Source organism: Rousettus aegyptiacus, unplaced genomic scaffold (genome assembly GCF_014176215.1).
Source record: "Rousettus aegyptiacus isolate mRouAeg1 unplaced genomic scaffold, mRouAeg1.p scaffold_m13_p_12, whole genome shotgun sequence".
NCBI lineage: Eukaryota > Metazoa > Chordata > Mammalia > Chiroptera > Pteropodidae > Rousettus > Rousettus aegyptiacus.
This window is the reverse complement of record NW_023416287.1, coordinates 10,834,965-10,857,161: the sequence shown is the minus strand read 5'-3', so window position 1 is coordinate 10,857,161 and position 22,197 is coordinate 10,834,965. Positions and strand designations below refer to the sequence as shown.

At 52.0% G+C, this 22,197-nt stretch overlaps 1 protein-coding gene and 1 long non-coding RNA gene across 2 annotated transcripts; one reads left to right on the top strand and one right to left on the bottom strand.

Annotated features, from left to right (window-relative positions):
* Positions 1–2,235: 2,235 nt before the first annotated feature.
* On the bottom strand, positions 2,236–21,243 carry SDC4 (syndecan 4). Its single transcript, XM_016152396.2, has 5 exons — positions 21,121–21,243; positions 9,193–9,331; positions 8,093–8,139; positions 7,079–7,280; positions 2,236–4,298 (listed from the first exon to the last, which is right to left on the bottom strand). The coding sequence occupies exons 1-5, from the start codon at positions 21,187–21,189 to the stop codon at positions 4,147–4,149; spliced, it is 609 nt and encodes a 202-aa protein (XP_016007882.2). The 5' UTR covers positions 21,190–21,243; the 3' UTR covers positions 2,236–4,146.
* Positions 20,167–21,776, top strand: LOC118609985. Its single transcript, XR_004953592.1, has 2 exons — positions 20,167–20,334; positions 21,053–21,776. It is a non-coding gene; the product is annotated as an uncharacterized LOC118609985 (long non-coding RNA).
* Positions 21,777–22,197: the final 421 nt, after the last annotated feature.

Here is a 22,197-nt window from a genome sequence, read left to right as displayed (position 1 = left end):
TGCCTATCTCCCAAACTCCCCAAAACCGCATAGCAAATTATTGGCAAGGGAACATCTATTTGACGGGTAGGTTCTCCCACATCCCGTGAAGGAATCGCCCCGTGCAGTGGACGGTGGTTCTGCTGCCTCAGAAGATTGGCCGGATTATAAACAAAAATGGCCCAGTGTTGTCCAAAACCCACTTTCCATCCCTGCTCAATTCTCAGAAATAATTTTACTCCAAGTTCTAGCCAGGGTTAGCTCTCCAGATAAATTAACCCCTGTTCAGAGTTGACTAGCAGGGGGGTTACGGTAACCAGCCTTCGGCATAGCTTCTAACGTCTTGCCTCCTGCCCTTCTGCAGTCCCCTCCTGCAGGGCTGATCTGTGGGACCAGTAGGATATTGTAGAAATGACAGCGTGTGACTTCCACTGTCTCCATTGGATCACTCTATGGGAAAAACCAGATGTTATCATGAGGACCCTCAAACAGCCCATGGGGTCTACATAGTACAGAACTGAGGTCTCCTGCCAACAGCCGGCACCAGCTTGCCAGACGTGCAAGTGAGCCATCTTGGAAGTGAATCCTCCAGCCCAGTTGAGCTTTCAGATGACCGCAGCCCTGGCCAACGTTTCAAGTACCACGTCATGAGACCCCAGAACCACCTAGCTAAGCTGCTCCCAAATTCCTGACCCACGGAAACTATGTGAGATATTTATGCCGTCACAAGCCCCTGAATTCTAGGGTAATTTACACAGCAATAGATAATGCAGAGGCCTCTGGAGAAGAAAGTACTATTTATTGAGCACTTACTATGCACCTCCCCGTAGACTGTTTGAGCACAAGGTAACAGATGGTGAAAGCCAGAATCCCAGAGGTCTTCCACCACCCAACAAAGCCCTAACAGACGTTTCTATGATAATGGAAGTGTGCTATATCTGCACCGTCCATCAGAGTAGCCGCCAGCTGGGTGTGGCTATTTGACTATGAAATGTGACTACTGCAACCGAGGGACTGAATTTTCATTTTTAAAATTTTTATTAATTTAAGTTGAAATAATCACATGTGACTAGTAGCCACTGTTTTGGATGGCGCAAATTGAACAAGACCCGAGTTACAAGGAGCAGAGACCCGCTGATGCCTCATGGGGCTCAGGAAAACGAAGTGTGGTGGAGGTCTCAGGAGGGGTTTGAGACCAGACTCATGGCTTCATAGATTCGTGGTGCCTGAGCATCCCCCAGTGAAGAGGGCTTTGGGCAACCTAAACCCTCTGATTGGCAGTGTGGTTACAAGCAGACTCTACAGCTCGCCTGCCTGGGTTCAAATCCTGCCTCTGTCCTTGGTAGCTATATCAGTTTGGGCAAGTTACTTAATGTCTTAGCTGTAGTTTCACCATCTGTAAAATGGGGATGCTAACGGCACCCACTCTGCAATTATCGTGACAATTAAATGGGTCCATGTGTAAAACAGAATGGGTTCCTGGCACACGCATGTGACATGGGCATTTGCTTCCACTACCAATTCCTCTTCCCATCTTCTCCCCAAGCCCAAGGAAGCAGTGAGCCAACATGGCACCAAGGAAAGACCGTGAAAGTCCAGGGCCCTTGGATTAAGGTTTTAATTTGCACAGACAAGCTAAGGGCAGAGGGTCCCTTGATCTAAAGGACCTTACCCACTTCACAGGGTTACGAAGATTGACACATTTAGAAAGCCTGCCAACTACAGTGCCTGCTGAGGCCAAGCAGGTGACGTGAGAGAAGCTAGTGGAAGGGGACTGGCGAGGCCGAGGAGCACGTCCAGATGCGGCTCCGGCCGCCAGCCACTGCCAGCTGCCGCCCTGCACGCTGAGAGATGTCAAACCTTTTTTCCCTGCACGCTGAGAGATGTCAAACCTTTTTTCCCCCAGGAGAAGTGGGGAATCTGGATTTTTATGGGAAATGATCTCACTTTTATAGGCGGCAATTAACCCAAGGACTTTTGTGTTTGTTTTGTAAACACATAGGACTGGCCCAGGTAGGTGAGACACCACTCGCAAGCCACACGCCCCACAGGCCACACGTGCACGCTCTCACTTTCTTCCCCTCCAGGCCCTCTCCGGGGTCCTTATATATATGTCCCTGAGTGTCCGGCACCCCAAAGGGCATTCGGTCAGGGCAGTTAGTTACCTCAGGCTCCATCGAGATCAAGGGAGGGACCAGAGCCCAGAAAAGTTGACTTCTTATGAACTTAAAAATCACAGAAGCAGGTGAACTTAAAAATCATAGAAAGTACCAAGTTTTATTACCTTTTTATCAAAAATCAGTAACAGACGACAATGTGAGTGCTCACTCCCAACACAGCCAGAGGAAAGAACACACGGGTGGGGTTTGGTGGAGAAAAGGACCCAGCCAGCTGGGAATCCTGGGGTATGGGGGTGAAGGGTGTGGGAAGCAAGACTGATTCCCCTGAACCCCAGACAGCGGGGTCAGAAGATGCAGCCTGCACAGGGCTAAGCCACCAGGCCTCTCCTCCCTGGAGAGGAAAGGTCAGATAACAGGCTCCAGAGCTTGGGCCTCATCATCTCTCCCCAACCCCACCCCCCCTTCGCCCAGGGTGACAAAGGTCATCCCAGCAAAGCTGGGGCTGTGACTAGCTAAGCCAGTTTAGTTCTCTAGCAGTATTGTCCAACAGGTGGAAATGGTCTCTCCCTGCCTGCTCGTTACAGCAGCCACTACCCACACGTGGCGACTGAGCACTTGAAACGTGGTTAGTGTAACTGAGAAGTGGATTTGTAATTTTATATCATTTTACTTGATTGAAATAGCCACGTGTGGCTAGTGGTTACTGTATGGGCTAGTGCAGCGCTTCAATTTTCTCTTAGATTTGGAGACATGAAGGAATTCCAGCTGGACTCAAAGCAGACGTTAGAAAGAAGGTAGAACTGTCTACTCTGAACTATTCTAGCCCAGTGAAAAGAAGGCACCAGGAATGAAATGGGGCAAGAGAAAGAGGCAAAAACCCCACTCGGCCACATAAAAATTCACGCACTCAACCAACCAGCCAAGTTCAAATTGGAAATATCACACTTATCTCCTGAAAAAATATATTTATCTATTTTTCTAGAACCATGAAAGAATAATAATATATTACAAGAAAGGAGACACAAATATCCCACCATCCCTTACATTGCATTTTGGGATCTGCTAGAAAACTATGTCTCAGCAAAAGCTACTTCTTAGAGGAAGCAGCTTCAGAAAGGGTTGAAGTCACAAAGAAGAGTGTAAAATATATTTTTTAAAAATGGGGAGGGGATTTAAAGAAAAAGGAAAGAGAGACCCTGTCTGAAGCTATAAATAGTAAAAAAAAAAATTAATAAAAATCATATCTCCGGTTCTTTTCTCATTTTTGAGAAACAGAAACAAACAAACAAACAAACAAAAAAAACCCATTAAATACAAACTTAGCAGGTTCTGTGGAAACGTGCAGGGCACCTCAGCGCCCGTGTGCTCTGGCCCGGGCAGAGGCTCTACACAAAGGAATGAGCTGTCAGAAAAGATACCCTGCTCTTCTACAAACCCATTTCGGCATGAACTTTCAGCTTCTCTCCCCTCCCTCCCTGCTTCCCCTCCCTCCCCACATAAAAAAGGTTGATCTCCAAAAAAAGTCACTTGAAAGAGCCTAGAATGGCCCAAGGTATATACCACAGAGGCTGCTGTAGTGTGGACAGGAGTGCCCCTTGGCAGACACGTCTCAAGGTGTGGGTGGTTCTGGTTCCTTCTCCCAGTTCCTGGCAGAGGGACCAGCTATGAAGGGGAGCAGGAGGGAGGGGGCGCTGGGGACGGACCCCCAGCAGGATTCATAGAACAGCTTCAGAGGGGCTCTGGATGAGGCATGGTCAGTATAGGCTCTAAGCTGGGCCTAGATTCTAAACCGGAAAAATGAAAAAATGATCCAATCCTAGACTTGCCGTCAGAAAGGCCAAGTGGAGCCTCATTTTCCTGCTGGAACGATCAAGAAGCGGCAGGCAGGAACAGTAGAAGATGACGTCTCTCCTGACACTTAAGTCGTAGTCAGAGCTGGAGATGCCGACAGTATTAGGTTACCCTCCCCCTACCTCACTGTTCACCCTCCAAAATCCTTCGGCTTCCCACCCCCCCTCACGTCCAAGCCAGTGCCCCTGAGGAAGCTTCAGGCATAGAACTCGTTGGTGGGGGCTTTTTTGTAGATGGGTTTCTTGCCCAGGTCGTAGCTGCCTTCGTCCTTCTTCTTCATGCGGTACATCAGCAGCAGGACCAAAAAAATGGCAAAGAGGATGCCCACGACGCCGCCCACAATCAGAGCTGAAGGGAAGAAAGGGGACAGTGAGGTGAGAGCTGCTCCTCGGGACCTTGGGTGCCCTCCCTCGGCCACCTGGTCGATTCTCTTACGGCCTCACCGCCACCGCTGCCTGTGCCCAGCACTCTGATGGCTTATTTGATTCTCAGGACCTCAGTGTCATCACTAGAAGTCACTGAAGACCACAGAACCAGAGTGGCAAAGTCACCATTCTAACCCACATCTGCCTGAGTCCAAAGCCAGGCTCTTTCCCAGCAGCAGCGTGGCCCCTAACTGAACCGGAAGCCAAAAAAACCCTACGGTCCTCCAGCTGTCCCTGTGTGCACATGTACCCACGCCCGCCTACACGCCTACAGACAGGTATACAGATCTATCTGCACGCAAGTACACCCTACCAGACACAGGTCTAACACACCATCATGTCATACTACCATGTTATAGACAATTACAGGCGGTGGTTTATGATCCTACGTATGTAGCTCCGTGGTTAAGGCCTAGCACCCACTCCCATCTCTCCTGCTTACTGGCTGGGTGACCTTAGGCAAGTTCCTTCATCTAATTCATTGCAAAGTGGAAATAATGAGTACCTTTTTCATACATTTGTCCTAAGGATCAAATACATTAATCCACTTAAAGTGCTTAGAAGTGCATGGCATATGCTCAATACTCATTAATTGTACACATCTGTGGTTTCTATCCGTGCCCCTAGCACCCTGAATCAGGCCTGGCATGGCAGCAAGTACTTAATAAATGACACTCGCGGTTCGACTCAGAAAGCAGCACAGCCCACAGGCACCTGGCCAGCGTCGGGCAGATGTGAGCTTCTAACCCCAGTGAGCGTACGTTCTCTGCACTACTCCAGGCAGCCTGAATGGCTCATTCCTGTTTGTTGTGGGGGCAGGGATGTCTCACAGAATCCTTTCTGTGGCAGATTGAGTCCCCTAATTCAGCCTTACTCAGCCTAAGAAGATTAATTTCCCTGCACAGAATCGGGGCACAGGAGCCAAGCAAGGTTCTTTCTTGGCTAAAACTCTATGAAAAAGCAGTAACAAAGGCCCCCAGGAGATGCCGGGAAAAGCACAGGGGATATCAGGTATCAACCCCATTCTCGTAGCCAATCACCTTTCCCTCCGATGACCCCGGCTCCTCTAGCAGGTCTGTGCTGGGACTGCCCACAAGGTCATGGTTCAAGTACAGTCTCAGAAGTGGCTGTGGTCCTAAGTTCAAATGCCAGGTCTACCATTTCCTGATTTTGTGACTCTGGGTCAGTTATTTGGCTTCTCGGGGCCTCAATTTCCTTATCTGTAAAAGTATCGATAACCATACCTGTCTGATAGGATTTGTGTGAGGACTCAAATGAGGGGAGCAATGTGAATCATGAGCCAAATAGAAAGCACTAGATAAACTGCTTAAAAGGACGGAATGGAGGGTCCCACCTCACCTAGCTCAGCTGACTTCCATGAAGGTGTTAGACCTGCATAATTCTAAACTAGAAGATTCAAATATTAATTTTTAATAATTAACTCCCCAAGTACCAAACCCAGGCGGTGAAAATGCCTGAAAAGAAGAGAGAAAGACTTCAGGCGAGTGAATGACTTAGTTCTGTCTCTTGGTACCTGACCTGAGAAAGCAGTTTGCTTTCTCTGGACCGTCGTGTCCCCATGTATAACAGTTGGTTTTTTAAAACCACTTGTAAGGTTTTAAGGGGTAAATTGTCTTTAAAAATAGAACACTTAGTCAGTTAAGCAAAACCTCAATGTAAATACCACTTCTGCCAGCGGGAAGCAAACCTGTGGTTGAAGATGGGGAGGTGTTACCTCTAAAACACTTCTAGATAGTTTGAAACTTACAGAATTAAATGGTCTCTAAGGGCCCCCCAGTTTCAATAGCACCCAACGCCACCTCATCACACAGGAAGTAGTGCAATGTTGGCTTGTAGGGAGGGGGTATGAGGAGGCCAGGGGAAGGGCTGAGCTGGACCCAAAGTCACCTGGGGTTATACTCCCAGGGAGCCTCACCTGCAAGATGCAGGCAAGATCTTTTATCTGTCCTGATGGAGGCAGGACACAGGGCTCCTTCTCTGTACCTGGAGCCTCCTGGGAGCTACTGGCCCTGCTGGTTACTAGGAGACAGGAGTTACCCAGTTTGGGCCCAGGGCGCCCACTCACTAGGCTGGTTCATCCTTATATTTTTTAGGTTAACACATCATATTAACAAATCAGAACAGCCCTTTACAGTTTGCCAAGTTATTTCAGATTCTATTTTTCAGGGAGTCGTTATACCAACCCAAGGAGGTATTACTGTACCCGTTTGCAGAGAGGGAAACTGAGGTTCATTTCTGCTGAGGTTCAAAAGCTTCTCAGCCAAGGTCATAAGGCTGTCAAGCAGGGGGAAGGGGAAGCCAACCCAATACAAAGGAGCCTCTGGGCTTTCAAGGGAGATTTTCAAAGAATGTTAACTTTTAATAATTAACTCCCCAGGTACCAAACCCATGTAGTAAAAATGCTTTGAAAATAAGAGAGGAGGACTTAAAGTGAGTGAATGACTCAGCTTGTCTATTCTTTAGAAGCCTTTGATGTACAGTTCTTCCTTTCCCTCCACCAGGCTGCACACAGTCAGAGCCCCACCCCCCAGGTGTAGTCCTTCAAGGCTGGGACATGCTGAATGTGGCTGTGAGGAAGGGGCCCCGAGGAGCCGCATGGGCTAAGGTGTCCTTGCCTGCAGCACTACCTCCCATTGAACGCTTCCCCTCTTTGGGGTACCCCGTGAGGAGCAAGGACCTTACCTGCCAGGACCTCTGTTCTCTCAAAGATGTTGCCGGCCTGGGCAGTGCTGGACATGGACACCCTGTTGGACACATCCTCATTCCCTTCGAGGGGTGGTGGAAGCCTCTTGGGGATGACCTCGTTCTCCTCTAGTTCCTTGGGTTCGGTGGGGACCCGGCTCCCAGGCCCCGCCCTCTCAGGGATGTGGTTATGCAGAGGCACCTAAATGAGGGAGGACGAGGAGGGGCAAAGACTCAGCATGGTCTGGGGAGCAGCCCAGGCAGGGGACAGGGACATTCGGCCAGGTGGGGAATCTGGTTCTGCCATCTTCCAGACAACCACGTGGTCCTGGGGCAAAAATCAGCAACTTCGACAATTACACTGTCAAATTACTTCCCTGCAACATTTCTAGCAGATCTGACCCCAAATGAGAATGAGTAATGTGACCAAGGGGGACAGGGGTGCAGGCGACCCCACTCACTGCTGCTTGGTAGGTATTCTTAGAGTAACCACTCTGGAGGGAAGTTTGGTAAAGCTGCAGAAATTGCTTGCCCTTTAAGGCAGCAATTTGCCTCTGAGACTCTGGTGTAAGGAGCTAATCGGAGATTTGTATATGAGATGCTTGCCATGCTCCTATAATTTCAGAATATCAAAAAATTATGAACGGCTTTTCCATGAATCAGGGGAATCAGGTGAACTATAATTATGCAGCTTAAAACATAGGAAGAACACTTAATTATGTGGGGAACTACGACCATTTTAAGTGGAAGATGGCATGCGTATAACTGTGTATATAATAGATATTTCTGTTGGAAAATACCTATAAAAGGACAGAGAAGGGGCTGGAAACATGTCTAAGTGTTGACAGTGATTTATTCTTGCAGGGAGGATAGTGTGCCAATGACCACAGTGGTGCTGCCCCGGAAGAGGCCAGGGCCACAAATAAAAGCCTTCTTGCAGAAGGAGGTGAGACCCTCACTTATTCTGCCCCTCTCAACACATACTGGGGAGAAGCAAAGCATGGAGCTACTTACCAAGGGTTGGATTACTTTAGGGAAGACTTCGGGGTCCTCTGAGTCATCTGTAAATCCAAAAAGAATGTATGAGTGTGAGGTCAGTTTCCCCTTGTAGCCACGGCTGGTGGGAGTCCTAACTTAGAAGCAGCTTCTAAATGCTCAATGTCCAGCAAGTCATCCCTACCCCAGCCTCAGTCGCCTCATCTGTAAAACAGGGCTCCTAACCCCTGCCCCCAAGGCTCTTTCTTGGGAATGGGGAGCTGGCAGCTGGGCAGGTGCTTTGTCAGCTCCAAACCCTTGCTCAGTAAAAGGGTGGATTCAGCTACCAAATGCACTACCGGTGGGCTGCTTAGAACTGCAGAATTTCAGGTCGCATTGAACCAAGATCCGTATTTTAACAAGATCCCCAGAGGACTCATTCAAGAAGGCAGGACCCTAGACTGCAATATTAATATTAGAAATTACAATAGCAAAACGTTTACCGAGTGCTTGGGTGTGCACAGAGCTTCAGCTCGGTCCAGTCACGACACCGATGTACTGTCCTTTCTGTTTCTATTTTACAGACTCAGAAACCAAGGCTCAGAGGCCAGAGGTTAGCGGTGCGAACTCAGGACTATGTGACTCCGAAGCTCGAACTTTGAATTATTACACCAGCCTCCATGTACGAGGGATGTTTCCTAGTAGCTCTGTCTGGCCGAGAAGCCAGGGCCAGAAAGTCTCAGAAAACCATGCAAAGCACCAGCCCCAGGTCCAGGCCCAAGAGGCCTGGGCACCTTCCCCCATGTCCCTCTGGAGCAGGGGCTTGTTCTTGGGTGGGGCGCCCACACCTCTGCCCCTACAGGCCCCCAGGTCTTTCCTTTTCAAAGGTAGAAAAACCCTCTATTGGTTCTCCTCCCCGCCCCACCCTGCACTCACTGTGCCTTTGGCAAGGAATGGTCTCAGGGTGGAAAGGGCTGACCCATTACTTTTGTTTCCTCTTTTTTGAGGGGGGTGGGGCATTCTAGGAAAATCTCCCCAAAAATCCAAGGCGCGGTCACCCTCCTAGGAGAGGCCGCAATTCCCGCCAGCCCCGTGCCCCAGGCCTGTCCATCACATTCCCATCATCACACCTTCCATACCCAGATCTCCAGAGCCAGACAGCTCAAGGTCATCAGGTTCCTGCCCGGGCCCCGCGACATCCTCGTCATCTGGTAGGGCTCCGGAAAAGTATCCCCCTTCTAGGAGGTCTTGGGGGTCGATGACCTCGGTTTCTCGGATCTAGGGTGAAAAAAGCAGCCACATCAAGCAATAGCCTCCATAATGGTCTGCAACAGCCCCTGAGCCCCGAAAGGCAGTGAAATGGGTATTCGAGAAGGTAAACAGGGGTGCTAGATAGGGACCAGGCCAGAGCCTGGAATCCCGGACCCCTCCTGGCCTCTAATTTGCTGTGTGACCTTAGGCAAATCTCTTTCCCACTCTGGGCTAATAAAAATAATAAAGGCAGTAAAAATCAGATCATAAATATAGTACTAGGTACCATTTACTAAGCACTGGCTACGTGCCGGGCCCTGTTCTCAGTAATTCTGAAGGTGCGTCATCACCCTCACTTTGTAAGTGAGGAAAGTGGGCATTAAAGACATGAAATCGTTTTCTTTTGATGACACGAGTAGCAGATGGAGGAGTGAGCACCCCAGGCAGGGCTGCCTGACTTCAGAGCCAGCGTCCCCACTCACACGGGCTGGCCAGAGGGTACGCCGTGCAGGGCCCTGTGATGCCGTTGCTGCTGATTCACCCACGGCAGAGATGGCTGCTGGTTCTGGTCTTGCCCCCAATGGGACACCTTTCCCAGCTGAGTCAGGCAGGGGCTGGGACAGGCAGGGCTGGGCCACCCACACCAAAGGACAGCCTCAGGTCAGGGCGCTGCCCAGCCTTGTGACTCAGAGTGCATGCGAAAGCACACGCTTGCGTTCAGCTTTCTAAACATCTCCCACAGATCTAGCCTGCCCCCGATGACATGCAGGACACAGAGAGGCACAGTTCTTGCTGGCCACAGCAGAATCTTAGGTCCACCCCCACTGAGAAGCTTTCAAAAGGAAAATACCAAAAGTCCAGGGAAGCAAAGAACCTCCCCAAGGTCCTATAGTACCTCAGCTACTCCGCCCCGTGCCCTAGAACTCAGGAAGGTAGGAAGCATTTGGAATGCCTGCCATCCCTTCTCTTAGCTCTTGGGCTGGGGTTCTGTCTGCCCCCTGAATAGCAGTCCTGGGCCAAGCTCATTATTTCACCAATTAATTCAAATTTTTAAGTGTCTACTATCGTCAGAAGAGTCAGGGTTTCAATTCAATTAAGTTCAGTACACATCACTCCCTAACACACTCTCAGAGCCTCTAACTGCAGGAGATCGGGGCTCTGCTCAGGACTACAGAACACCATCACCTGGAGAGGTCCTGTGTCATAGGATTTGAGCCGCTAACAGGACAGCGACTTACCCAAGTTCACACAGTGAATTAGCCACGGAGGTCACAGACGAAAGAGGCCAGTTCTCTGTTTCTGACTGCCCTGGGCAGTCCTTCACCCAGATGAAACTGCCAGCGACACAGGGGGCCAGCCTGAGATGGAACATCCGTTCCTCAGACAAGGTCACCATCGCAGGAGAGGCCCAGACGCCTCTGTACTGCCTCCACCGGCTGCCGGGGAGAGGCGGGTGGAACCTGACTATCCAGCCCTCTTCCACCCTCACGAGGGCATAGGCTGCATTCCCGGAAGGGAGCAGGGTCAGGATGGGAGGAAGGCAGTGGGCAGCCACCTCCCGGCACAGGGACACACGTTCACCGCAGGAGAGGAGACTCTCTGCCGACAGCCTGGCACACGTGGGGGTGGGAGCCAGTAGGGGTTAAGCCCTGGGGAGGGATGACTTCATGACTCCGGAATCGGGAGCTGCTGAGCTGCTGGCACTGGAATTCCAGCCCCCGCACACAGCCTCGTGCCTGTGGCTTTGGTCTGGCAGCTCAGGAATAAGGTTCCTCCGTGGTTGCAAAAGCTGCTTGTACCTAGGGCGGGGTCCCTGGGCTCCTACCTGACAGCAGGACCACCGTGGCTTACCTAGCTACACTAAGCGCTTAGCATCAAGTAGGTCCTCCTAGTAGGCCTTTTTTGCAGAAGTGGAAAGGGGAGGTGGAGGCTCAGAAAGGTAAAATCACTTGCCCAAGTTCACACGGGCATAAACATGGCCGCACTGGGACCAGAATCCAAGCACGGGTAACTTGAATCTATAAGCACATACACATAATATACAAGTGCACAGAGTGCCCTGCCTAGCCGGGTAGAAGCAGCCCTGTTCAGTGGAGGTCAAATCAGCCCAAAAAGGAAAGATAGTACTATGGTCACCTGCCCTGGACACCAGACTGGCTGTGGTGAGTCAGAGTTCAAAGTCCTCAAGACAGGGGCTGGGGTCAGATGCGCAGGGCTGTTTCAGGCTAAGACCCTCCATGCCCCTTCTTGTCCCAGGAGCCACGGAACGTTGCTTCCTCACTTGGCCTTCTTTCAGTATGTGAAAGTGCTAAGGGTGTTTCAAAACAAACCATGGAATTAGCACACTGATTGGTCGACGGGAACTACCTCCGTTTTACACTGGTGAAATAAAGACTAAGAGGAGGCGGGTATAAAGCCAGCAGCGGAGTTGTGGCTGAACTAGATCTGTTCGCAATCAGCGCCCTTTGTGGCCACCTGGTCATCCCTAACCCTTCATATTGACACCAGGTTCCTGGAGAGGACAGGCGACGAAGGTCACACCAGGGATTAGTGGCATGGCCAAGATTAGACCTCGTGAGATACGTATTTGGGCCCTAAAAGGATAGGGGTCCCTAAAGGCTGCATTAGATGAGACTAGGTGCCCTCTTACAGCAAGCCAAGAAAACTGGGAGAAGCTTTGGGAGGTGTGCTAATTAGAAGATATAAGAAATTAAATTCTTCGGCTCCAGAAGCTCCCTCTCTGCCTCACTCTGGCCTGACCCCTGAAGACAGGTGAATTCCCAAATGAGCAGGAGCCCTTTAAGACAGGACCACAGTGCAGGAGGTCGTGAGTCTTCACTCCTGAATGTGCATCTGTGTGTGGGGGGCGGGGAGGGGTGCCAACAGCCCCCTCTTCCCCCACACTCTTCAGCAAGACTTATTCAGTCTGAGGTGGCTTTGAAGAACCAGGCCACCCAGCAGCCAGGCCCATCCCTGACCAGAGAGGGACCCCACCCTGCTCCTGGCTAAGCATGTGGTCTGTTCTCCTCAGCTCACCCCACCCCCGCCCCGGGAACGTGTGCGCACATGCATGTGCATGCACAGGCACCCTCTCTGCGCCCTCGGGTCTCCCTGTGTCTTTGTCCTTCTCACATATGCACAACAGAAATCACCAGGTGAATAAGCCAGAGGTTCCGGGTCCCACAGATGCCTCTGGCGCCATGAGGGTGGGCGCCTGGGGTTGGTGCCTGGAGACCTAGAGATGCTGGATGCTTCCCACACTATCTGTGGAATAGGGGTAGGTGCTATTTTGCTCTAAAGGGACTAACACATGCCAACAGAAGGTATCTGAAGCCAGAGTCCAACAGTGTCATTTTATAACCCAGCAAACAGATTAAAAGATGAGGAGCTTTGCCAAGGTCATCTAAGCAGCTGGCAGCAGAGCTGGACTTAGAACCTAGGTCTTGTGGCTCTCAGGCTGGAGTTGTCCTCCCTCCCCTTCAAGGGTTTTGGCTGCCCTGAAGGGTCTCAGCAAATCCACAGGCAGCAGCTGTCACTCTACCCAGTCCTTAGGCTATAGGCGTGAAGCTGGGATAAGGTCACCAACCCTATCCCAAAGGCCTACAGCTTTAGTCACCCAGGACAAGCATGGGAGCCGGGGCGGCTAGCACAATTACCTACTATGTGCCGGGCACTGAGCTGGGTTCTCTACCTGAGTTCATTCTACTGGTACAACAGCTTCGTAAGGTGCTCTACCCATTTTGCAGAAAACGGAAGTTCAGTTGAGTCACTCATCCAGTCACACAGCTAGAAAACGACAGAGCTGTGACTCAATTCGAGTTCTTTCTCGGGACCATGCCTTAGCCACGACCATATTTCTCACTGCCACCCGCCCCAACCCCACAGCCCGCACTGCCAGGCCAGGGCTCCAGGGCACCCCTTCCCCTGGCCAGAGAGTCAACAAAGGTGAAAGTGATATGGCTTAAACAAAAGAATAGAAACTTGGCTGGGGCACCAGGGAGAAGTTGTTCAGAGTCAGGGTCTGGTTAACTCTGAAGTGGCTCAAGGAAAAGAGGAAAGAGAGCCTGCCCCCACCCGGCTCTCCTTCCCCAGGGGAGGTAGAGTCAGGGACATGCTTGACTCTGTTCTCAGGAGGGCAACTCGGCAAGCCAGATTTTGGGAGGAGTTGGGATGGGAAGCGCACTGGGTTTCGTGACTAAACCCACCAGAGTGATCCAACCCGGCAGATCTCCAGAGCGGGCCATTGAAACAGTCACTGTTCCCCCCTCACCCCGCTCTGAAGGGTCAGCTATCCCCCAGAATGAGCAAACCTGCAGCCCATGGTCAGAACTGCACACCTTGGCAGCAAGGAAGGCTCCACTAGAGCCGTTACCTGAAAAGACAGGTCCACAAGCAAACCACCTCCTGACTCTATGAGCCTGGGGGCTTAGTTCCCATCTTGAATCTGTTTCTTCTTTCTGTAACCAGGGCTAGTAGCACCTTGCAGGATGAGGAGGATTAAGTGAAAAATGCATCGGTGTGTGCAAGGGACTCAGCATGCAGCCTGGTACACAGCAGGTGCTCAATGAGTAGCAGCTATTATTAAGCCCCACCTGCCTTCCTTCTGGCTGAGGGGATTAATGCTCCAAGGGTCAGAGGGATCTTGGAAAAGACATAGAAGCAGTTCCACTGCTAGAAAGAAGGTGGTCGCTGGTGGGGGAGGTGCCCGGCAAACCTCGCAGGGACGTACCCTACAATGGGTTATCATTTTGCTTCTGAGACCAGATGCTTTTCAACAACCAACCAGGTCCCTTCAGACTCTGCAAGAGAAAAAGACCCAGAGATGGGCAGAGGCTCCCCCTAAAACCACACAGCTTGGAGCACCTGTGCCGAGCACAGAGCAGCCGAGGAAAGACCAGCGGTTGTACTTTTCCAAAAGGATCAAACAGCAATGACCAGAGATGCCTGGAATTCTACTTGGGACCTGTATTCCCAGAGTATTTCCTGCCCTGCTTTGGGGATGAAAAAAAAAAAAGGTGGAAGGTAAAAAGAAAGCACACACCAATCCAGGACCCGGTGATCTGGTGCCCAAAGGGTTAAGCCAGGTCTGGGGTTGAGGAGGGGGGTTGAGTGTGGCTCTGCCCACTCTGAGGTCGGGTTACTCTGAACACAATCACTGAGCAGAGAAGCCAGGCCTGGCACTGCCAGCAGCCAGCTTTTTGCCAACCCTCCCCCGCCCCCAGAGCAGCCCATTCCCACAGCAAGGCCTCCAGGATCCTGGGGTGCCAGCTAGGAATGGGGGCAGAGGGTGGGAGCATCTGGAGCCTCTGTAAAAGCCCCTCGCCAAAAGCCGATGTCGCACCCCATCACTAACTCCCCGGGTGATCTTGAGAGATTCCCTCTCTGGGCCTTGGTTTCCCCTCCTGTGAAAGACAGTTCTCAAAAAGACAAGCCTCCCTCTGTCTCGAGGCTTGGTAACCAAGCTGGGCACTGCTCCGATTACCGGTGGAGACAGTGGGGAGGGGCCGGCTCCCTCAGGGCCCGAGACAGAGGTGCATTGAAGCTGGGGTTTGTAATCTAGGCAGCGGATTCGTGGTCCCGGCTGGATCCAAGGGCGGGACGTAAACAAGCCTCCCCATTCTGCCGATAGCCTTGTCTCCACTGATTAGATCAGCTCTGGGTGCTGGCTTCCTGCCCCTTCAAAGCCTCCCCTGCCCTGTGTGGGGACTCCACCGCTCCGGAAGTCCGTCTGTCCCACACACATCTCTCAGCCCGGCTTCCCCCAGGACAAGGAGCATCCTTGCTCCTTGGGACCTGCCCTGCCAGGGGTCACCCCTGGCCCCATGCCCTGAGGTTCCAGTGGTACAGCCAGTCCCTGCAGGCCTGGCTATGACTGGGAGGCTCCACCAAGTCACTGTTTCCACACATACCGGCCTCTCCCCGCCTCCCCTTTCCATTACCCCAGGTGTCACCTGACTAGCAGCCTCTCCTACTGTGCCAGGGAAAACTAGGGCAGCTGAGCTCCCAGGCCTGAAGGACAGGGAAGGGGGACATGAAGAGTAAAGGGGGATGGGGGGCTGAGTAAGGAGGGCCTGGCCAGAGCGTGGGGGCGGGGAGTAACAGGAGCGCAGAGGTGGGTAGAAAGTAGGGGGTACTTCAGAAGGCCAAAGCTGGAAAGAACTGTTCAGATCACAGAGTGATCTTTTGGGGACTCCTGCAGCCCTCTAAAAAGGAAAAAAAATTTTGAACCCCGAGAACTGTAACCATTGGTTTACATTTTCAATGTGTGTATAGATGCCACCTCCCCAAAGCCAACCTCTGGCCAGGGCAAGAACCCTTGTCTAGCCGCTAATAATAAATTAAACTTAAGCCAGCACTTTACAAGTTTGCCAAACACCGATTATGACCCTCGAGTGACACAGGTGTTTTATAGAGGACACTGGGGCTCCCATCCGCAAAGTGACTTATTAACTGCATGTCGCTGGGTGAGTGGCAGAGCAGGGACAGCGACTTGGGTTTTCCTGGCTGTGAAATGTATCACTTTACCGTCACCCAGCCTCCTGCAGACAGGGCCAGAGGACTTAGAGACGTAGGACCGCACTCAAAGTTACCAGTGAGTTAACAAACTAACCCCAGAAGTCAGGTTTCTTGTACATCTAAGAGTTAAATCAGGCCCCAACTGTTGACAAATGCCTTCTCCTCCTCCCTTGCTAGGCACTAGGCAAGGAAAACATAGGAAAACTGGCTTCCCAGAACACTGTACCCTTTCTGTCCCTTGCCAACCCCCCTCGAAGCCCAGAGGGCTGTTCATAGTTCACTCAGCTTCCCTAGGGCCATAAACACCGCCCCTCGGCCTGGGTGGGATGTGTGTGACCCCGAGTCCTGGGCACTGTCCCGGTGGTCTGTGCCCTTTGCAGGCCTCCTGCCCCCTCTCCCAACAAGGCTGCAAACTGCTCTCGGCAAGGGGTTCCTACAGGTCCTGGCAGGAGGGGTGCGGCTGCCTGGAACTGGTTCTTGATTAAATATAAACCCATCTGATAATTAGCAAACAGCTCTCTTCTAAGACAAACAAATAGCAGATTTGGGCTCTATCAGCCTCACCCTAGACTCCTCCCTCCCCACCTCGCAGCTGTGGGTTAGAACTGGGGGCAGGGAGGAGAAACCATTCCAGGGGATGGCCTTGGGGATGGGTTCCTCAAAGGCACCAGGTAGCATCCAAGTGGCCCGGGCAAAGAAGGGCACTTTTGCTAAGACCGAATCCTCCCTACTAGGCACAAAACTGGGAGCTTTACTTGAAGTCTTAACTACAACCCCAGACCTTACAGCCCAGGAAGCTGAGAGACTGACTGTGTGGCTCATCAGAGGCCAAGTAGCTGGTAAGAGGTAAATTTCACACCTCTGGAGCTATCTAACTCCACACCAGTGTTTCAAAGCCTCTAGCCAGTCCCAGGAAGCAAGTAGGGGTTGTCTGAAAGACCAGAGACCACGGAGGTCACATCCAATGTGGACTATACCAGCTGTGCCCTATGAACTCAGACCAGTTGTATTGCAGCCTTGGTTTTGCTCTAGAAAAAAAAAAAAAAAAAAAAGCAAAAAGCATTACCTGCTCAGCAGAGGCCAAAAGGCCAATTTTGAGGACTGACTGAACTCTACCCTTTCAAAGTCCACTCCCGGGCAAGGCACTGTGAAGGTCTGGACCTGGCGCTAGTATTTCTTGTATGTCCCCTCAAGGCCCTGGACATTGTGATGCTAACCATCTTTAACGGTCTCTCAAGGAACAAGGTAGAAAACTCAGGAGCCCATTCCAACACTCCCACTCAGAGCCATTCCACAGCCAAGAGGTAAAAAGGAAATGGGTGACTCAGGCAGGCCAGCTAGCACTCTCTTCCAGTGACTCACAGAGCCCTGTCCAGCCCTTTCCCCCGATTTTAAATGGTCATTTGTATATCACATTCAGCAGTCCAGGAGGCTGAGGACAGCTAGGAGTCAATTCCTCCCAGAAGGGTGCTGGGGCCGGGGCGGGGAGCCCTGCCCAGCTCTCCCTGCTCCTCATTCAGGCTGCTCAGAATTTCATCCAAGTCCTTGGAAAAGCGCTGTGTTTCCAGGAGCCAGGATGGCAGGAGCTGAATGACCCCCTACTCCCAGCTTCTCTTGTTCGGGTTTTTTACCAAGAAGGCCAAGAAGCTCTCCGGTTCCTATCAGTGGGCTACTGGAACAGGAAGGACCCTGGGAGGACTCATTCCAGAGTTGGGGACACTGAGATCCAGAGATAGGCATATTGCTCAAGGTCACCCAGTGATTCAGAAGTAAACCCCAAGGTATTTACCTCCAACCCAGCCAATTTCCTGATCTGGAATGTTCTCTGAGGGTACTCAAAACAGACACCTTGTGTTATCAGACAGACCTTCTTCTGACCTTGGCAAGCCACTACATTCCTCTGAGCATCAGTTTCCCGTAATAGTAAAAATGGAGATAATATCTACCTCACAGCATCACCAGGAGGCATTCATATCAGTAATAAATTACCTCCATGCACCTTTTAAAATGAAGTTACATGCCTGAATGTTATTTATTCATTCATACAAACGTTTCCTGACTATTAACGACCAGACAGGAATTTTGCTAAAAACTAACAGAGCAGAGTTCCTGCCTTGGGTGTTTGTGGGTGTAACAACTCAGAATTTGGTGGGATCTATTCATTCCCTCATCAACCATAACTTTCTTCAAGGGAGAGAATGCCTTAGATGTCTTTACGATTCCCACAGCCTTTTTCAAAGCATAGGTACTTAATTATTAATAGAATACCTGAGCTGGAAAGGGCTCTTGAGGCCACTCAGTTCAAATCCCATTTTACAGACGGGGGATATCAACCCAGAGAGAGAAAGAAACCCAACTTCATGCAGTCCCCAAACCGTGACCCAAATGTTCTTCTGGGTGCTTGATAGCTCTCAGGGCTTCTAAGAATTTCAAAGAGCTCTCACTGATCACTCAAGGGTCCTGGGTTTCCACTCCAACCCTGCTTCTATGCAATCAAAGAGAGAATTCTCAGAGAGACCAGAACGTCTCTGAGCTAAAGTACAGTGGTGGGCGGGGGATGCTTCCCCAGAACTGGCTGGGCCTGGTGCCACATAGGTGGGCTGTGTCCTGGGCAGCAACACCTCTGGGGAGGGTGAGGGTAGGGAGAGGGGGTTCTCAGCTCCCAAAACAAGGCTGCCTTTAATTGGCCAGGGAGGGAGTGGCAGGGAAGCAGTTCAGGGAATACTCCCAGCTGGACAGGAAGAACTGGTTTAGGATGGCAAGCCCCACCAAAGGAAGAAGAGGCTGGGTGCTCAGCCTAGATTCTCTTCCCGAAACTTGTGGCACCTAGGGAGTGAGGGGCATCCCCCAAGAGGAGGGCAGGTCTTCAGCTTAAACCTAAAATTTGGGGAGGGGCCCCAATAGCATTATTGGAGGGAGACTGGGCAGGGATTTGACGGCCTGGATGCTCTCAGCTACCCCAGGTGGTACCTATTTTACCTCTCAGTTCCTTCATCTCGAAAACAAGCGCAACACAATCCCCACAGGCTTTTCGTAGAGCGTTTTCCAAACATCCGACCTGGCATATGGAAGCACGTAATAAATCCTAACTGCTATTAGCAAAAACCTTCTCCCTGGGCCTCATTTTCTCCATCACTTCCATGGTCTAATCCAACTACGATAAGGTCTGATTTTTTCTGGCCACAACCCTGGGAGGAAAAGGGGGTGGTAGGCCCAAAAGGGGAAGCCCTGTGACCCAATTAGAGGTGGAAGGTCTGTGACATTAGCCAAGAATGGGAGTGCTGAGGTCAGGATGAGAAAGAAGGACACCCCTCTCAGGAAGCAGCTGCTCAGGCCTGACTTCTTCCCCAGCTGATCGGTCACCATTCGTAGGACTGACTGCCCGTCCCCAAACCACATCCTTCTGATTGCTCCTGGGACACTGCTGGCTGTCTGTTCCTCACTCTGAAGCACTGAGCTGAGATTGGCACGTGATTGCCCACGCAGTGACCTCAAAACCTGTGGGGGTCTTTCCCCTTCTTCCCACACTGCTGAGGCAAACAGGAACCAATATGACATGCCTTTGGATGACCCCCACAACTGCTGGACTGCAACCCACCCTTCAGGGCCTAGTTTAGAGCACTGCCCCAGGGAGCAGCAGCAGGCTTGAGTTGAGTCCTTGGCTCAGCCACCAACCTCTTGTCAAGGTTGCCCTTAGTTTGGGGGAAGTCATCACCTCACTCTGAGTCTCTGTTTCTTGCCATCTTAGCATTCCTTGGGGCCGGCCAACCCAAAATCTTTAGATTCTAAACTGATCTAGAGTTACTCGGAAGATGAGACACAAATGCAGCCACCCACAGTCGCATCAGACTCCAAGATGAGAGCCAGGGACTCAGAAGCCAGCTGCCTAAATTTGATTCTGACTCAGCCCCTCATTAGCCGTGTAACCTTGGGCAAGTTATTTAGCCTCTCTAGCCTCAAGACCAGTTTAAGAACAGTAAAAAGGGCTTAAGTTAGTGGGTAGAGCCCTTAGAACAGCAGTGAGAAACCTATCAGCACATTGCCAGGCACACCAGAAGCCCGCAGTGTTCCTTCCCACCGCCGCGTGCCTGCATCGCGCTGGAGGCGTTGGGGCTGGGGGGGGGGGGTCGACTTTCCCTTAAGTAAGCCTAGAGAAATAGGAGCCCCATACAGGAACTGACAACAGGGACTCAATCCCCCCAAAATAGTCCTCACAAAATAAGGGGCTTAAGAGCAGGAAGGCAGCACAAAGCCAAAGATCTGGGGTGGGGGGGGCGGGGGGGGGGAGCCGGGTGGGACAGATCTCCTCTACGGGCAATTCCCGCACCCCCAACTTCCCAGAGGAGACTGCCTCCCTTTTTCCCAGCCGGCGGCTGTGATGAATGGTGCGTCTGGTGGCCCAGGGCTTTGTAAACTACGACAGGGAGACAGGGACCAGTGGCCGTGAGTAGGAAAGCCTTCTCGCGGCGGCGCACAGAGGCCTTTCCTCCGCGGACTCCTTCACCTCGTTCCAGGTGGGTGCTTCGATTTCCCGTTCTGCATTGAGCAGAAATAAGTACCCTTTTTGCATAGAGCAGGGGTTCAACTCCCGGTGAAATGCCGAATCCGAGCCACCCCTCCCGTTCCCCCTGGAAATAGTAGTCTCAACTTCGTAGGAACCCTAAAGAAGCACTGGTCACCTCGCGTCCCACTCGTCCATACCCTTTGTGCAGATGGAGAGATTGAGACTCAGCAGGGGCAAGGCCTTGCCCTAAGTCACGAGCCGGGGGCAGCGCCGTGGCCAGAAGTGAGGTCAGGGCTCGGTTCTCCAGCCCGCGGGTGTGCGAAACAAGGCCCCGCACACCCCTAGACTCCTCCCCCGTTCTCGCAGCCCCTCTCACACCTAGGCATCTCGGATGCTAAAGCTGCCCGCTCCGGGCGCCCAGGGGGCGAGAAGGGGAGTTCGAGGCTCCGAGCCTGTCCCAGGAGCACCAGGGAAGGGGCGAGGGCGTGCGTGCTGGGGGGAAAGGTGACACCGGCTTAGTCACGTCCGAGCCTGGAGCTCGCGGCGGGGCTGAGGCCAGGGGAAGGCGGGAAGAGCAACAAGCTGCGGGCGCACAGCGCGCGGCGGAGCCACCCCCGGGGCCTCCCCGTGACCTCGGAGCCAAGTTTCCAACAAAGTTTGCCCGGCCTCGACGTCTCCTTGTGGGGCAGCGCAGCCCCCTGATGCCCCCCCCCCGCCACCTCTTCCAGGCTCCCAGGAACAAAGGAGGCGGCGGTCCGCCTCCCCACCACCCCCGCGGAAATCTCCAAGCACCTACCGACTCCGCGGCGGCAGCGGGGGCGCCCACGAGGAGCAGCAGCAGCGCGAGCAGGCGGGCAGGGGCCATAGCAGCGCAGTCCAGGCAAGGCGCGCAAGCCAGTGGCCGCCGCGGGCGCGCGGCCCTCCTTATAGGCGGCGGCCAGCCCCGCTCCGCCCCGCCCCTGCCTCCCGCCTCCCCCCGCGGAATTCCCCGGGAAAGCTGGGCCCCCGGGGCGCTGCGCCTGCCGGCGGAGCTGGAAACCCCAAGGGACCCGCCTCCGCTCCGCACCTACCTAGGTCACCGCCCTCCAGGAGCCCCGACCCGCTTTATTTGACTCCCCAAAGATCACTGCGCCTAACCCCATTTTATAGTTAGGGAAACCGAGGCCCACGGGCTGAAAGGACTTGAATGGGGTGGTCTGTTTAGACCAGCGCCCTCAAACCGGGTACGCTCACCTCCGAGGGTACCGAAGGCTTTCCAAACGGGACAGGAATACGGTAGTTTGAAGAGGCCAGCGAACTTTTTCTGTAAAGAGCTAAATAGTTTAGTCTTTGCGGGCCATACGGTCGCTTGTCACAATTAACCTCTAGGGTTGTAGTTCAAAGAAAATAAAACGTACTTAAAATAATGAGTGCGGTTGTATTCTAATAAAGTACTATTTATGGACATTGAAATTTGAATTTTATAAAAACTTCACACGTCGCTAAATATCATTCTTCTTTTTATTTTTAAAAACTATTTAGAATTATAAAAACCATTTTAGCAGTGTTCCGAACAGAGCCAAGCTGTGGGCACACTCTTTGGTCTTAGGGTGGCTGACCTCTATTTTAAGGGATTCTTTTCCCAGATTTTGAGCATTCTAAAAAGTTTGATCTCTCAAAGAACTGGTCTGCAAGTTTATCTCCATTCTCAGATCTGCTTCCACATTTGTAAAAGAAAATCTCGTGTCCACCTTATCCCTGTGTGCATGGAAAGTGGGGGATGGTAAATTTTCTAGGGCCCCAAGTACAGGTACTGTTGAAATTATTGGGTAGGGGACCTCCTATGATAAAGTACCAATGATGCCTAGCCTTATCTCTTCTTCATTTTATATGG

Bases quoted from the DNA above. Each gene is read 5' to 3' on its own strand.
- SDC4 (XM_016152396.2), bottom strand. From the start codon at position 21,189: ATGGCCCCTGCCCGCCTGCTCGCGCTGCTGCTGCTCCTCGTGGGCGCC. The intron at 8,140-9,192 runs GTATGGAAGGTG...TTGGATTTACAG, and splicing joins GTCTGGCTCTGGAGATCTGG to ATGACTCAGAGGACCCCGAA. The intron at 4,299-7,078 runs GTAAGGTCCTTG...TCTTCCCTTCAG, and splicing joins GAGAACAGAGGTCCTGGCAG to CTCTGATTGTGGGCGGCGTC.